The 16,758-nt window shown below is 38.6% G+C and overlaps 2 protein-coding genes across 4 annotated transcripts; both read right to left on the reverse strand.

The window, feature by feature from the left end:
• Positions 1-846: 846 nt before the first annotated feature.
• Positions 847-11,859, reverse strand: LOC122649952. 2 transcript variants are annotated; one of them, XM_043843216.1, is made up of 9 exons: positions 11,639-11,859; positions 6,204-6,259; positions 5,974-6,098; positions 5,038-5,197; positions 4,509-4,557; positions 4,118-4,472; positions 3,416-3,919; positions 2,763-2,841; positions 847-1,123 (listed from the first exon to the last, which is right to left on the reverse strand). In XM_043843216.1, exons 1-9 carry the CDS (start codon positions 11,705-11,707, stop codon positions 982-984), a joined length of 1,539 nt encoding a protein of 512 aa, XP_043699151.1. In that variant the 5' UTR covers positions 11,708-11,859; the 3' UTR covers positions 847-981. The 2 variants fall into 2 exon arrangements, with proteins under 2 accessions (XP_043699151.1, XP_043699150.1); XM_043843215.1 differs by having other exon boundaries at positions 4,118-4,557; positions 11,639-11,858.
• A 2,614-nt stretch (positions 11,860-14,473) lies between these two features.
• LOC122649953 lies at positions 14,474-16,648 on the reverse strand. 2 transcript variants are annotated; one of them, XM_043843217.1, is made up of 4 exons: positions 16,316-16,648; positions 15,593-16,212; positions 14,918-15,433; positions 14,474-14,662 (listed from the first exon to the last, which is right to left on the reverse strand). In XM_043843217.1, the coding sequence occupies exons 1-4, from the start codon at positions 16,569-16,571 to the stop codon at positions 14,534-14,536; spliced, it is 1,521 nt and encodes a 506-aa protein (XP_043699152.1). In that variant the 5' UTR covers positions 16,572-16,648; the 3' UTR covers positions 14,474-14,533. The 2 variants fall into 2 exon arrangements, with proteins under 2 accessions (XP_043699152.1, XP_043699153.1); XM_043843218.1 differs by having other exon boundaries at positions 15,593-16,219; positions 16,316-16,531.
• Between the last annotated feature and the right edge of the window lie 110 nt (positions 16,649-16,758).

Here is a 16,758-nt window from a genome sequence, read left to right on the forward strand (position 1 = left end):
TTGGTTCATTATGTAATAGATCTAAAGCAAAACAGAACCAAATACCATTCATTTCTAATTTTTTGAAACCAAAGTGATTTTTTTTTTTCCTTTATTTTTTTCCATGCCAATCGAAGACACCCTAAAAATTTTGTAATAGCATTAAAGAAGATGAAATTCATAAAATCATTGAGATGCCTTAAAATCTTAAACTACAAATACATTTTCATTATTAAATAAACAAACCAGAAACCTAAATCCATAGAGATCAAACAGATATATCCAAATAGGTATAAAGAACTAGAGATTTCTTCAAAATATGCTAAACTTTTAAACAAATTCATTATGGAAAAGCCCATTGAAAGTTCACAAGCACTACAACCATCTCAACTCTCAATTCACAATTGAGAAAGAAAGAGAAAGAGATGGAAGAGTGGAAAAAAATCTCCCAAAATCATAGTTTTTACTGTTTTAGGGTTTGATGGTTTTGTATTGATCTAAACAAGATTTAGTTTTATTTATCAGTTAGCAATTTATTTGGTTTCTGTTCGATTTGAAATCAATGGTTTTCAATTCAAAATCGAACCCAGAAAAAAAAATTACATTCGAAACCAAAACTGAACTGATTTGTTTCTATTTAATTTCAATTTACTTTTAACACCCCATGCCTGTAGTCCCTTGTCGCATCTAGTATACTCAATTGTAGTGCTCGGGACTGTAGGACAGTTTACGAATCAACTCGCTGTGTCATCATGCCACCGACGCTTTGCATCACATTCTCAAGGGGACTTTTTAAGACGAGGTTTTTGGGGATAGCAAGCCCTTAAAAAGTAACAAACCGGTGGAACATATTAAGAACAATATTGCGGCCTCACCTGCAAAGTTAAGAGATCATATTGAATGATGAACACATGATATTCACAACTCAATAACTACGATTCAACTCTCTTGGTATACTAGGAGTTCCCATAGAGCGCTAGCTACCTCTTGCTATAAGTTGTCTCAAACCTTCTTGAAGAATGACATAATATTGCCCTGCTTTGGATCCTTCACACCACCTTTTCCTGCTTTCTTGTTTCCAGTTTTGCCAGCTGGGTTAGATGGAGCAGCTGGCCCCACTGCTGGAGATTTAGTTGCAGGAGGCCTGAAATTACAACCGAAAGTTGCAGGAGAGTCACACACCCGCAGAATACTAGCATATAATTCATGTGATTTATGAGTTCAGCAGAAACAAAGGCACTTAATAGAGTTGATCAGGACAATCATATAGCCAAAGCCAAGTGGTTGAGATAAAGCTTAAACAATTTGCTTCAGCAGTAAACGAGTATTGAACCCCCCCCCCCTCCCCCACCCAGATGGTGATGGGGGGCTATACGGGCAAAATGCAAAGGTATCCGACAATTCAAGGCAAACGACCATACATCAAGAAGTTACCAGGATGAGTATAAAATTGAAAAAATTGCAGAACCCAGAACATGAAAACTTAATTGCCTCTTTTTCTTTCCCCCCTTCGGTTTCATTTCTTGGTCTAGATGCACATGAGAGAGGGAGAGAGAGATAATAAAATTTGTTTTCTTCTGCCTTTTTTTTCAATAGACAAGGTGATAGCAGCACTTAAGCATGATAGGTATGCCACTGCACAGAACATCCCACATTCAGTACATTGGCTAGTTCTTACTGACATGGTAGTTGGTATCCCCATTATGTAGTGAGTCCTCCAACAATACATGGGGCAAATCCTACCAACAAAGTTCAAACTTACCTGCCAAATGCATTATAATACATGGATTAAATCTAATAGATGAGTCCCACCTACAAACTAGCTAAAGATAAGGGTAGCTTCTCTCTCCAACAGTGTTAACTAGCAATATCAGGCCTCAATGTGTCTCAAATCAAACCATCATTCTATTATACCAAATAAAATAACCAATCTTAATGGATCATATGCTAATTGTTAAGAGACCAAGACTTAATTATTTTTGTTAACAATGTATAATAACAAAAGGTAATACCCTTTTCCCATATATGAGATGCAGGAACTAAACATATGTCAAAATGTTAGGGGGCTCATGCCATGGTCTCCCTTCCACAGTTCCACTACCATATAGCCCCCATATGGTAATTATAAACTGTATTTTTTTTTGGGTGGGTGAGGGGGGGGGGGGGGGGGAAGCTTGCGCAGCATCGCCTGTACCCATACGGCTTGGTGTTGTTTCTGGATCTTTTCTCAAATTCTAAAATCACACACTGGAGGTTCGTAACTAAGGAAAGGCCGTACCCAGTGCACGAGGCTCCCGCCACTGCGGGGTCTGGGGAGGGTCATAATGTACACAGCCTTACCCCCTACACCAAGGTTCGTAACTATTCAATCACATAATTTTCACATACAAGATATCCTACATGGAAAAATTGGCAGGAAAACTTATGGTGTCTACGGTCTACCATGTGCCCTGATAAGCACTTAAATACAGTTAGGGACAAAGAATGCTACCTGGGCGCATGCGGTTCGCTGCCCCTGTACCCAAACACACGGGCGAGCGAAATGACCACCACGCACCCATGGAAAAGCGGAATTTCCCAGGGGCGTGGCATTCATTTCACCTGCCCATGTCTGGATCAAAAGAAAACTAAATATAGCACTGCTATTAAAGTTTCTGAAACTTCAAATTTTGATAACCATTTCAAATTTATATGAGAAATATTTCTTAAGTTTCAGGTCCATAAGTTCAAATTTAAGCAATAAAATACCACCGAATTCGAAACATGATAAAGAAAAGTTTAACCTGCTGTTAACATTGTTGACTGAGTTCTTCTCAGTGTTCTTGTTTTCTGCCCCCTCATCCTCCCAAACAACCTCAGTCACTGAAATGAACAAGCAGAACGTCGAGATTATCAAAATGAACCTTAACATTATGTTTTCATTCCCCGAAATATGAAGCTTTAAAGATCAAACATAGATGAAAGAAAGTAGTCAGAAAATAGCAACTCAAGGAAATTATTCTCTTAAAATTTGTGAGTAATCTGCAAATAAGTCCAAAAACTTCTTAAAATTTTGATGTTTCAACAATGCACAAGAAAACAGCCATCCAACCAATCTCGAGGAGTTAAAACATTTTTTTTAAAGACTTGTTAAAAATGACTTTGATTTAATAAGGGATCCTGGACAAGGTACTACTTCTCAAAGTCGGATTGCAATTGGAATGAATCCCTTTGACAAAATTGGACTACTAGAAAGAGACCCATGCACATTCCAACAAGGCAGCACCATTATCGAATTTCAACAGATAAAAAATCAGCAGTACGAAATCTTCATTCTGGATAACAAGGATATGACAAGTAAAAGATTACTGAATAGAAAGGGCTACTACTGTGCAAAGCCAAAATCCAAGAAGCCAAGAAAATACAACAAAGTAAAGCAGCAAAATCACAATTGTACCTTCTCTGCCACGCTCATCGATACGTGTCTTAAGCATCTTTCTCCTTTTGGGAGAACTGGGAGCAGCTTCAGTTGTTTTCTCTATTTTATTCAAAGTATTTTTGGGGACAACACTGTCGGACTTATCTAACAAAGAAATCCCAGGTTTCTTTTCTTTGCTGGAAACTGAATCTTCCCTCCGTAGACTAGCGTCGCTTTCAGTTGTTTTCTCCTGCTTGACCTTTGGATTTTCTTCTTTTTGCTCTTCAAAATCCAAATTATTTGTCTCCAGAACAAATGACTTCTTCTTGTGTTTAGAATCCGGACTTGACTGCCTTTTTGGAGGATCCGGTGAGGCTAGATTGACTGCATCTTCATCTTCTTCATCAGAGAAATCAAAGACTACCCTCCTCTTCCGGCTGCCTTCACCATTTGAGGCCCTCTTGTGGTTGATAATTTGCCCCTCGTCATCACTGCTGATGGCATCTACTGCTTCATGAGCACAAATTTGAGCTTCTGCACTAACTAACATTTTTAAACATTCAAAAAGAGGTCAGCAACAAAGCAAACTAAGTGTGATGGTCATGGTTATTAAAAATGGTAACTGGTTTTAATCAACATGCCAGTAAAGTGTAAACTGTAAAGCCATGTTACCATAACTAAGTTCATTAATTTAGTATACTAGAATATAACTAAGCAAGGGTATCCTCTCAGAGTACTTACAACTGGTGTTTGGAACAACATTACTCGGTTCTGCTGCGGGACAGCTGGGCTTTGACTTTGCAGATGCACGACCCCAAAAACTGGCCAGTGATCCTCCAGTTCCTGAAGAGCCTTTATCATTCTGGGCTGTCGTTTTGTTAGCAGGAAATGCTGTACCTTTTTCTTTATCTGTATGAGGTTTGCTAGTATGAGCATGAACTTCCCTAGCACTATGCTCATTTTTAACATCACTTGATGCCACTGTTGTGGACTGCAATCCAATTTTTGGGCTCACTTGTTGTATTTTTCCTTCTTGTGGTTGTGGTACATATGGAGTTTGATTTGCAGAACTACTTTTGGATGGCCCTGTTACACCTGAATTATTACGCTGTGGGGGCACAAAAACGGGAGGCGTTTCTTTAGCATTGCGCTTGACAAAGGAATTTGAAACCCCACAGAACCTGAAGAAAGTAAAATACAAAGATCACATGGGACCAACTAAGGTTAATTCACAGTTGTATACATTAAATAGGCATTACCAGCACAAAAAAACTGTCACAATTTTTTATTTGGAGTAGGGGAGAGAGGGGGGGGGTAAACTAAACACTTACTGGTCCCCCCCCCCCCCCCAAAAAAAAAAAAACCCAAAAATAATTTCCACATAACAACATCAAGTGAAATAGGAAACTGAGATTAACAGAAAACTAATAAAATTCTATTGCAAATTTAATTGAAAAGGAAGTCTTGATACTTTTGAAGCTGCTTTCAGAAAATAAAAATAAGCAATTTCTTGCAAGAACCAGATTGTCAAAAGAAATGATGCGTCAATTAACTACACTTCAAGGTGCTATTGAGAGTTTGCGACCCTTCAGTTCCTCACATACTCAGCAGTGTGGTATTCAAACACATCAAAAAGAGAAGTAGAATGCAGAAGGCATCACCTGTTGTCTCTCAAGCAATTATCAACAGTTGAAGGCTGATTAAAGAGATCTTCTGCCTGTACAAATTCAGCATTCCAAAGCACAGCTGGATCCTTCGGAATGCAAGCTTGTAAACTGTAAACCTGAACTGAGCAATTGTCCTCAAATTCTTTTTTCATTTCTGAGCACCCAAAAAAAAAAAAAAAAAAAAAAAAGGAGTACTATATGAGCTTTATTTGCCTTTTTTTTTTTTTGATAAATAATAATGTTATTAATTTAGTTAAAAAGAAAAAAGGCTAAACAGCTATAACATGCAACTTTAACCAAAGAAAAAGAAGATATAACAAGCAACAAGGACAACAACAGCAACCAAGAGAACCCCAAGGGGGTAGCTCAGCTCAATTAGCAAAGACCAACACCTCATAATAAAGAGGTCATGAGTTCAAATCTCCTTGGGGCCTACCTATCAAAAAAACAAAAACAGCAACCAAGAAGCACATTAGCTAAAATGAAAAGGCTGAGGATAGACAATTGCTGTCTAATCACCCTAGCTTTGGCTAGCTCATAAGCCAAACTATGACCTGACCTCAACCACCACCTAATGGGAAAATTGCCACCAAAGAAAGAAATCTGGCACTTTTATATGAGGCAAGCACTGAGTTCCATTGTTCTTACATAGGCAGAACCCTTCTTATATCAAAATACACAATGACTGAAATCACAGAGAAATAACCACTCAAACAAAATTCATAGATGAGTCTAAAACAAAAGACAAAATGGTGGATCAATGTTCCAGTTGCATTCTTTTTCCCCCCTTTTTCTTGTGCTTTTCTTCCCTAACAAGGAAAACGTCAAATTGAAGTAGAAACATAAACTGCAGATATTAGATTGTTCCTTCTAGAAAAAGTAGATGCAAAAGTTAATATAGAAATACTTCAATGGACCAGATAATTTGACCTGCAAGCTTAAGTCCAGAAACTAGCCGTATATGGTAAACTGGAGGATCGTTCTTCAACCATCCTGACAAGGTGTATACCACTTCCATTCCACTTCCATGTTTTTCAACAAACTCCAGAAGAAGCCTAACATGATGACAAACAACATTATAGTAATTTATACTTAATGCGCCCTCCCCCCCCCCCCGGGGGGAAAAACTGTAAGACAATTCTGTATAAAAGAAACTCTACCTCTTTGCATCATTTGATGACACTGTGAAATTGCGACTAAGCCACTTGTAAGAGACCTGAGAAGTAGTCATGTTACTCCAAACCTTGTAAAAATGTTTAAAACCACTAGAAAATAATTCAACTACTTGAAATTAATAAGCATGTGTTGTTCTGTAATTATTAAAAGATAACGATAAGAAATCATAACATCATTAATGAAATTTGAAGCACCAAGGAACAAGCTGGAAAAGGTATCAAGTTTCAGGCAAAAGTGCTCTATGACAAACTCATGGTCATAATTCCAAGGTACTTCAGCTGCAGTATTCTTGTAAAGTCACTTCTTACCCCAGCATGATGGCAAATGATAAAAGCAATTCTTGATTTTTACATGAGATTGAGAGGGGGTGGGGGGGAAAGAAAGAGCAGGTCCGAAATTTATGGATAGAGCATCCAGAAAAATTATAAATCCAAGCTGACAAAAAAAAACAGTTGTTTTCATTGAACATCATAAATAAGTCGTCAGTTCTATCGGAAGATATTCTTTTCCTCTATAAAATTCAAAGCCTCCTGTATGCACGGACCATCAACTACTACAATTTCATTCTAGTCAATCTAGAAGATTTCAAAGACCTATGAATAAAAGTGCACGTATTAATGGTTCAGCTTATTAACCATGAACAATAATTCTACATGGTACAGCTTCCTAAGACTCATTATAAATGCATGAAAGTCAGGAATAACTAGTATGACTACTAAGCTTCAAACAACTGATTCCTAATAAGAGTAACAATCTAGAAGAAATAAATGCCGACTCTGTAAATAAAAAAGAATCCAATAAAACAGGCCAAAATGCAAGCAAAACGTCCCAGGATTCAGAGAAAAGGCAAAGGAAAAGCAAAATCTCACTTGTCCACTCTCCCAAAGGTCTCTATTTCAGTTATCACTTAAACATACCCATTCTAGTAAGCATGCGGTGGCAAGTTTGTTGTCATGCATCTCTGTTATTGTGATGTTGACTGTATCCTCTAGCATAAGAAAGAAGCTTGTTCTTCCTCTATTCATCCCAAGTGCTCTAGCCATGTTCTTCTACATAAGCTAGCATATCCTTAGAGAAGAAACCTAGTAATCATGCTATGGCAGTTCACTTGGTGAGGTCACTCCCCTTCAGTCTGTTCACAAATAAAAATGAGACCTTTTTTTTTTCCTCTTACCCCTTTTCCAACCCAAAGTGCAAATCAGTCCCTCCAGAGAAAGTTACCCATAAAAAATCTTTGGATATCTCTAATCTCAACAAAGCTGTCAACTGAAATGTCAACCCATTTTCCGTTGGGATGAAGCTCAATCGTTCCTGGAAGGTTTCTGCCTTATGCTGGAAGACTAGAATTAGTGGAAGTCAGTTCTTGATGGCATTTATGGTTTTTGAAGTAGTCTACTTCCTCTGGAAGAGGATGCTAAAATGGATCCACGGATGCACCAATTCTGTAGCCATTTCTTTTAGCACAGACCTGGTTTAAAAGGAAGATAACATGTGGAAACAAATGCAACCCTAAGAATGGGTTGTGAGTTGCGACTTGGGGCAGAGTTAGCTAGTTCACTGGAACCAGGGTGCTATTTCTCAGCAACTATGGGCTTTGGTATCAAATAAAGAACCATTATAAGTCAAATTGAGGAAGGCTATAGACTTGGGAAGACAGGAAAAGGGCTTCACAGCCCCTGACCGAGGTCCATGCAGCCCACCTGTTGAGTAGCCCATTAAAGCTAGTGGTTCCACTCATGGGCACCTTGTGATTCTTTTTTTCTTTTTTTTTTTGTTATATTCTTGGTCAGTCAAAATTAAATTTAAATCAGGATTTGTGTAGTTGGAATTTTTTTTTTTTTTTCCCTTGTTTTTTTTTTTTTGGCTTTTTAATCAAAATCAGTCCTACTTCCAATAGGACTTTAAATTAGAGGAACTCTATGTTAATTTAAGAGATACATTGTCTCTCTTCTGTTCCATTTCAGTTTCTAAATAAGATCTGTTGGTTCCCAGTAGGAGTTGATTGGTCCTAGAGTGAGTAGCAAGGTACTAAAACTCGGGTCTCGGTACCAACTCGACTCTTGGAAAAACCGAGACGAGTCGAGATCTCGCCGAGTTGGTGTATTTTTTTTTTTTCAACTCAAAGCCTCAACTTTGGGTCAACCCAAGATCCGAGATCTCGCTGAGATCTCGCCGAGATATGTCGAGTTTTGTCCAATTAGGTAAGGTATTTAAGTGGTAGATGGGTTAAAATAATGAGTCGAAACCAAGATCTCGCCGAGATATTGCACTTTTGAGACTCGTAGGCAATCTCGTCTCGGATTTTCCAAAAACCGAGAAACTCGGCGAGATCTCGCGAGTTCTCGAACTATGGTGAGTAGTAGGAATACTTCATGATGTAGATTCATCACCAAATAGGTCTTGTTTCATTGGGAATAAGTCTAGGGTTGGGTTACATACATGTTGGGCCTTTGATCCCATGGGTTTCTAATGTAATAGGCCACTTTTATGGGCCTAAAATATGGATATATAGGTTGCATACGGGATTAGCCCAATACTTAGTTTATTTTTATGTTTTTTAATTGAACCGGTTCAAATTGGTTGCATCCAATTGGTTCAATTTAAGTGATCATGTGACTTGGTTAAGTGGTCATGTGATGTAAGTTGGGCTGGATTAGGACTCTATAAGTCCAACCATGTTTTGAGTCTATTTCCTTTAGTATTCTAGTTTCCTAGTCAGTTTAAGTTACCTAATAGGTTAAGGATAGGGTTAGGCCATTCCTTTTTAGTGTCTAAGTCTATTTTTGAGTCTTCTATATAAGTTTGTAAGGGAGGCCAGCATTAGATACGAATTTGATTAATAAAAATTAGCTTTATGCTTGTTGCCATTGCTGCTGCTGCTCTTTGTGAGTGTATATCCTTGTGGATCTCAAGGTGGATAGGGTGGGTGGACTCCTGCGACTCCTTGCATTGTAAAGATCGGGAGGTTCTATCAAGTTTTCAAGCTACTGCCATTATTCCTGCATTACAGTAAGTTCAAACCTGCAAGTTATTTTAAAGTTTTCTTCTATCATCCTTCATCTTCCCTTAGACCTAATCCACATTCCCCTCCATCGATCCAGCCTTAATCTCCATTAAACCTGCAACTCCTATCTCAACTAGGACTCCCCCATAACTCCAGATTTAGCCATTAATTTCGAACCCTACTTCCAGCCTACATCCCCCACACCTCTCCCTACACTCGACCTTAAACCTAGCCCTTAGTCTCCACTATAACCCCTCCATTCCCCCACTCCATTAAACCCAAAACCTGCAACTCAATTCTGTCCAGAATTGCAGGATTTTAAAACCTTCCCAAATCCAATTATTTTTATCCCATAATAACCCCCTAGACCTGCATATTAAAGCCATATAAGACCCATTCCCAAATTCCCATCCTAAACCCTAGAATTAACCTAAATCCTAGTGTTGTCCATTTAAACCAGCAACCCCTTTTGCAATTGATCCTGTTGTCTAGCTCCTAGTAGGTCTCCTACCTATCTAGGACTACATTACTTCAGATATGTAGATAGATATGTAATCTGGCCCATTATTCATGCAATACAATAACGCTTGCCTCTTCCTCCAAGATAAGCAAGTATGTGACTACTTTCAACCATCTGGATACATTGTGAAGCATGTATCTTCAATTAAACTGGATGGACTCCAAGAGATAAAGTCTCTCTTTCCTTCTCTTCTAGTTTACGATTCAAGTTCTGCAGATCCAAATCCAGCCTTCTACTATTCAATCGGTCAGTCAATTACTTCAGTCTTGTCCCTCTTTTCCTATCATCTTTTATTTTCCAGCATACATACCTAATTCAATAACTTCAGTCTTGTCTCTATTTTCATCTCCTATTTTATTAGTCCCACGCTGTAGTTTTCTGTATATCATTATGATAGTTCCAATCCTGTCAACCACCATTTTCAGCCCTCTAACTAGCTGAACTGAACCCACTACTATGGCTCTATTCTACAGACCAGCAGCAATACCCTATAAAGACGCACCTCATAGGAGTTAAGAGATTTCAATCTTTTTTCAATTGCCCTCATACTTGAGTCAAATAAACCACTCAGCTGGAGTTCGGTTGTTTTCTGAGTACCTTCAATTAATTACTTTAATTTTAATACTCATATTCTATAACCACACAGAGAAACAGGCAAAACTTTCTTATTTCTTACATCATTTTGAAACCTATTCATCTAGTCCAGAACTAGATGCTGGGAGTCCCTCTCCTACACCACATATGGAATTTGAAAAACTGAATTAGAGGCTAGGATCTTTGGAAGATCATATTGCTTCAGAATCCTAATGGTTCAGAAAACAAGGACTTGGATATAAGTGTCAGTCTGATACGGCTGCAAAGAGGGTAATGGGCTAGAAATAAGACCTTGAAGTGCCAACTGTGATTAGCATGCTTGAAACATGTTTGGATCCATGCCAGGCACATTACCAAAGACTAAACTCCATGAAATGACACAGAACTATTCAGTACAATTATGAGAGACAGAAATATATCTGATTTCAACCCCCCCCCCCTTCTTTTTTCTTTTTTTTTTGGGGGAGGGGGGGGGGGGAGTGGGAGACAAAACCAAATGCTAGTTCTTTTGTTAGGAAACCAAACAGTTATAGGAAGTTCAATATTCTTTAGTACTAGTTTTTATTCCCCTCCTTCATACTTCCTGTGCGGCTGTTTCCTTTCTATTCACTTGCAGACAACAAAACCAAGCACTAGGGTTTATTCATCAGGATCTCAGACCTCTCCTAACCAAGAACCTTACACACCAGAATCTCCCTTTGGTCATGTTGTTGCTCAGAATAGATCCAAGTAAACCACATAGTAGTCAAAGGACATAAAGTCAGTTAAATAAAAGACATTTCAATCACCCTCTGGTTTCTAACCAAGCAAAAGCAGCTTCATGTTTCCAGAATTCTAGTTCTTTGTTCCCCCCCCCCCCCCCCAAACAAAAAAAAAGGTCCTTGTTCTCTTCTATCCCTTAAGCCATTCCTCACCCGTGAACATTAAATATAGATAATAAATTGAAAATAAAATATCAAAATTTTTTTCGGTGATTAAAACAAGTTTTGTGTCGCAAGACGATTTTAAAACCCAGATTCATGGTAACAACAAACAAAGGTTTAACAGAATTGGCAAGCAATAGTGAACAAAAATGAGAAATATCAAAGGGAAACCTAGCGAAGTAACAACAGTACTGAGAAGGGGGGGGGGGGGAAAACGATGACAAACACAGAAACAAACTATAAATAGAACAGATATCGTCAATCACTAACAATGTTATCATCCGTTATATACATGAGAAATTCTGATAGAAAACGAGATTTTTTTTCATTCTTTCTTTCTTTATTTAAGAAGCGGGTATATTTGGCTTTAGTGATTACCACTTGAAGCTTATCAGAGACTAGAACTTGGATCTCGCTCAGAATGTCTATATTACCAACGTCCACCATATTTCAGAGCAGAAATCGCCGCCGATAATTCTCCGGAAACGGGAATCTGCGGAAACACGCAACAGGGAAGATGAGAGACAGAGAGAGAGGCTTCTCAGACTTCAAGGAATCAAGACTCGTTTTCCCGCCTTTCTCTGCGTTTGGGGGTTTTATTGTGGCGGGCCGGCTTCGGAATACACCAGCCTCACCTAATGCCACGTAAGGAATGGGTCCACTTTTGGCCACGCCACAAAACACGGCTGAAGATTGAACCGGTGATGGCCACCCTACCTCTCGAATACATTGCCCGGGTGGGATCCACCCCCTATTAGAAGAACTTGAGAAAATGGATCAAATAGGAAATAGAGCAGATAATTTTCCTGAGAACAAATTGAGATTTGAGATCTTAATTGAAAATTCATGTTTTTCCAACGTGACTTGTTTTTTGCAAAACTTGATGATTCGAATCAAATCTAGTCAAGACGAGTCACGCATTTTCTAATTTTCAGCTAGAGTGGATGATTTCTAAGTACACCATGATATACATTATCTTCTCCAAATCAAATATTATTACACAATCTGATTGTTTTTTTTTTTTTAGGTATTCCACAATCTGGTTGTTGATTTGACCTAAAATTGATCTTCTTATTTCTCGAATGGATTTTTTTTGAACTTGAACAATTGGTCAAAAAGCCCCATCCTCCATTGAGAATCATTGATACAGCCAATTCTTGTGGCCATTTGTTCTATTATCTCAATGAATAACGAATTGGAATTTATCATCAACCATCATCTCCCTCTCTCTCTATTTTTGGAGTCTCGACTCTTAAGTCTCCATTGTCCACCCTCTAACCTCACATTACGTAAACTACCAAGTACCAAGGCAGATCAAAGACAAAGCCTCAACACCTACTGATGAAGGATAGGAGACAGAGAACCCTTCGACATTGGCTCAAAAAGTGTTGTGTGATTGATATATTCTGTTAAAACTTTAAAAAAAATTTATAAAACAGTCATATGATCAACTATGATGTATGGACGCAAAGATCATATAAATAAACTCAGTGTAACAAAATGAGGATGTTAAAATGGATGAGTTGCAATATTAAGAATGATGAAGTAAGAGCTGATTTGGGAGTAGCTCTAATACATGACAAGGTATACGAAAGTCGTTTAAGATGGCATAGTCATGTTCAATGGAGACCGTTGGATGTTCTATTACAAAAGAGTGAATTTAATTCATAGTGAAAAAACTAAAAAAGCCAGGGGCAGACCTAAAATGACCTTAGGAGAAGTAGTGAAGGAAAGACGTGCATAACTTAGGTCTTGTATCAAGTATGACCTCGAATAGAGCTGCTTGGAGGGCAAGGATCTATATAGCTAACCACATTTAGTTGGGATACGGCTGAGTTGTTGTTGTTCGTTGTCTCCCCCTCTTCCCTTTTGTCTTTTTTCGTTGGCACTAATGGTGGGTTCTACTGCGTTCTCTAACAAAATCGATGGCTAACTATTTCGTTGCTACTTGAATCCTAACAAGTAGTATCTCCCCCTCCACATGTGTATTTGGGCACCCTCTCATTAATGGGGTGAGTTTTAGTTGAGTCCTAACAAGTGGTATCTCCCCCCTCCATGCGAGACCACACATGAGAATTGAAATCTTCTTTGAGGGGTTCTTTTGTTAAGCCCCAAACATTGTCTCTTTTGATAACATGTGTTGGGAGCCTTGGGACTCAGGTCGAAGTCACAATTAATAGCTAACCATCAAGGAGAGGGTGCCCATGTCCTTATAAGTCTTCACATCGGATTACTCGTATCCGATGTAGGATCCATTGCTTTCACGTGGAACCTCGGCCCAAACACTCAGAGCACCTTATTAATGCTCAAATTGCACTATTGTTAACATTAATGTCTTTCACAATTTCATCATTAATATTAGGCCTGTAAATGGATTGGATTCAGTTCGGATACGGATCGGATGTGATCGGATCCGGATATTACCTAGCCGAATACGGATACCTCTAAACGCATTTGGATGGATTCGGATGCGGATCGAATTCAGATTTTTTACCATTCGTTTACATCTTTGCCTTGTGTAATCCAAACCTTCCTCCCTCTACCTGACACAATTCACTCTCAATCCATATCTCTTAGATCATGATTCTCTTTTCCTCATATGCTAGAACCAGTTGAATCTTTAAAAACCCTCAAGATCATTATTTACTTAATTTTTTTTTATTAAGTATCCGGATTTTTTTTCAAATCGATTTTTATCGGATTGTTTGGATTTTTTCCCTGGATATCTCTAAATGAATACGGATGTTCCTAAATAAATACGGATGCGGATCAAATTCGGATTTTCGATTATCCATTTACAGCCCTAATTAATATTAACTATTAATTGACTTCGATAATTTTCTGAGGAACTTAGTGGGAAAATCTAACGTGTAGTAAAATTTTGAGTTACTTACACGGTTGGTATAACTTTATGAGAACTTTCCCTTTCGTGGGATTTTTTAACATTTTTCACTTGGCCATGTTCATGAGCTTAGTAGAACATCTGCCATTTTGGTATGATTTGAATCATGTGGAGTGATGATTTGGTTAATCCAGCATTAACATTGGCCAAATGTGAGATTTCAAGCCCCATATTTCAGTTACATAGCCTACTCTCCCTTGCATTTCTAAAGAAAGTGATTTTATTTTGCCATGTTTCCGAGCCCTTTTGGACTAAAACCCAACAGACATAATCCTTGCACCCACTGCAACTAAAAATGAAGTAAAATACTATTACACCAGGGAGTAACACAAAAATCCCTTTTTGGCTTGAAGCTAAAATTGCCCCTTATCTCATTGTTTGGGAACAATAATGTCAAAGTCACTAACAGTCCATTCAGCAACTTGATTGGCATTGATATATATCTCAGTTCCTAAATCAATAGAGCTCCATTTTCTCTTTGCTGGTGGTGTCCCTGGATCCTGCATAGAGATCCCAACTAATATAGTTAGTGAATAAAGTTCCTAAACCCTAATGAAATTAGAGAAACACATAATTAATATTACATTTTGTGTTGGCAAAATCAAACCGAAATCAAATCGAAACCAGTGCACCCTTATTGGATCATGTTTTGGACTCACTCATTCTCACACTGAAACCGGTGAAACTGAACCCAAACAGTCCAACCCGGAAAAAAAAATCCCATTGGTTCAAGAATTGAAGAAGAAATTGCATACCTGGTAGAAATAGAGGGATTGTGATAATCTCCCAACATCAAGTTCCCAAGTCCTTGGATCCCCAATCCATCCCTCACCTTGCTTGGTTGGGTATCCATAGTCTCCCCATACTGGATGTGGTAGTATTTGCAGTATCTCTTGTGGTTGTGGATTGCTAAATGGATCACACAATGTGTAAGGCGCCTCAAGGTGGTCGCCATTGCCCGGAGAGCAGTAAAAATGGTAGGCTTCATATGGGTAGTTAGCAGTGTCATTACGATGAATTCGCGTACCGTTGGGGAAGGTGTGATATGGAGGACAGGCCTTAAGGTTGGTGGGACTGCACCATGAACTTGCGCTAGGATTAATGATCATCTCACTATAACGGGTAACATCGGTTGTTACATCGCCATTGCAAGGCTGGCCATTGTTCTTCCAGCAACTCCCCATGTCCATTAGGTAGAATTGGCTCTTAGGACCTCCTCCTTGTATGACATTCAATGTGAATTTCACCTTAAAATTTGGTGACTCTGGAATCTGCAATTAAATTAGTTACTCCATGAGAAGCATATATGTATATATTAGGATAAAGGAAGATGAAGAAAGAACCTTGTTACAAATTTATAGCGAAACCCTATACAGGAATTTTTATCGAACACATATATGTATATATTTAGGAAAGAGAATATAACTTACGAGCTTCGACATCCCTCTCGTGGGATAGTGATAGCCACCAGAAAATCCTGTCGTCGCGTCTGACCTTAAGTAGAGCATCAACCATGGGTACTTCTTTGATGTCCTTAGTACATGATGGAAAACCCAAGCTCCTTTTCCTACTTCTTTCTCCCAAGTCACTGAATAGTAAGAAATGTTTCCTACCATTCCTTTGCTGAAATCCAAATCCCAAGTCCCGCAAAAGCTTCCTCTTAGAGTAGTCATATTGGGTCCTTGCAAGGTTGTGTAATTGTGGAAGATCAATGGTTGATTCATACACCCGTTACCAAAACATGGGAACCCAGGATCTGGACCATAAGGTCCAACCTTCTTGCCATTCTTTGGACACAATGCAGCATATGTGTCCATATTACCACTCTTGAGCATAATCATCCAGAATTGCCATGGATTTGGGGTGTCATCAACTTGACATTTGGAACCCAAATACAGTTCTTTCTCAGCAGCATAAAGGTCCACATTGGTTAAGGCCTTTTGATCCAACCCAAGAAAAGGGTCCCCAACTCCTAGCTTGTTGTCTTCCTCTATGACCCTATGAACCAACATATAAGGGATCATATTGCAAATGTTGCAGTCCTTCCCTACTGAAAACTAGAAGAAACCAAGAGAGTATTATATGGTTGTGGTAAATATCAACAATACTGAAAAACCCAGAAAAATAAATCATCAATAGATGAATGGCATTACCCTGTGGTAAAGCTTTGTAGATGTCAAAGCAGTCAGCAGCCCTTGGACTGCCCATGTTGGGAGCTTCTTCTCCGACCTCATTGCATTGGTTCCAAGCCTCAATTGCCACTCTCAGACTATCCCTTCTCATCCCAGAGTCACCCACAGCAGATATATAATTATCTGCTTGAACAGAGTCTGCAGAAAAGAACCCACAGAAAGATAGGAACAGTAGAAGAAATAAGAATAACGAACCTGAATTCTTGTATTGCTCCATTGATTTGTAACCTACAATCACATAGTACTACACACTTATAGTGCTATATTGCTTAATTGGTGAGGGTTGTTTTGAGTTTCCACTCTGAGTTTATAGAGCAAAATCAAACCATTTGATACAGTTGTTAATCTTACAAGGTGGGTATGGCTTCCCCTGATGATCTCCTTTGGAGGAAAGTGATCCCAAG

This window comes from Telopea speciosissima, chromosome 2 (assembly GCF_018873765.1).
Source record: "Telopea speciosissima isolate NSW1024214 ecotype Mountain lineage chromosome 2, Tspe_v1, whole genome shotgun sequence".
Taxonomy (NCBI): Eukaryota; Viridiplantae; Streptophyta; class Magnoliopsida; order Proteales; family Proteaceae; genus Telopea; species Telopea speciosissima.

What these genes read in the sequence shown, in the direction of transcription:
- LOC122649953 (XM_043843217.1), bottom strand. Translation starts at nt 16,571, where the DNA reads ATGGAGCAATACAAGAATTCAGGTTCGTTATTCTTATTTCTTCTACTG. An exon ending in CGAGAGGGATGTCGAAGCTC is followed by an intron (nt 15,434 to 15,592) that starts GTAAGTTATATT and finishes ATTTAATTGCAG; the next exon opens with ATTCCAGAGTCACCAAATTT. An exon ending in AATCCCTCTATTTCTACCAG is followed by an intron (nt 14,663 to 14,917) that starts GTATGCAATTTC and finishes ATCTCTATGCAG; the next exon opens with GATCCAGGGACACCACCAGC.
- LOC122649952 (XM_043843215.1), bottom strand. Translation starts at nt 11,707, where the DNA reads ATGGTGGACGTTGGTAATATAGACATTCTGAGCGAGATCCAAGTTCTA. An exon ending in TTCTGGACTTAAGCTTGCAG is followed by an intron (nt 5,198 to 5,973) that starts GTCAAATTATCT and finishes TTGGGTGCTCAG; the next exon opens with AAATGAAAAAAGAATTTGAG. An exon ending in GTCAACAATGTTAACAGCAG is followed by an intron (nt 1,124 to 2,762) that starts GTTAAACTTTTC and finishes TTGTAATTTCAG; the next exon opens with GCCTCCTGCAACTAAATCTC.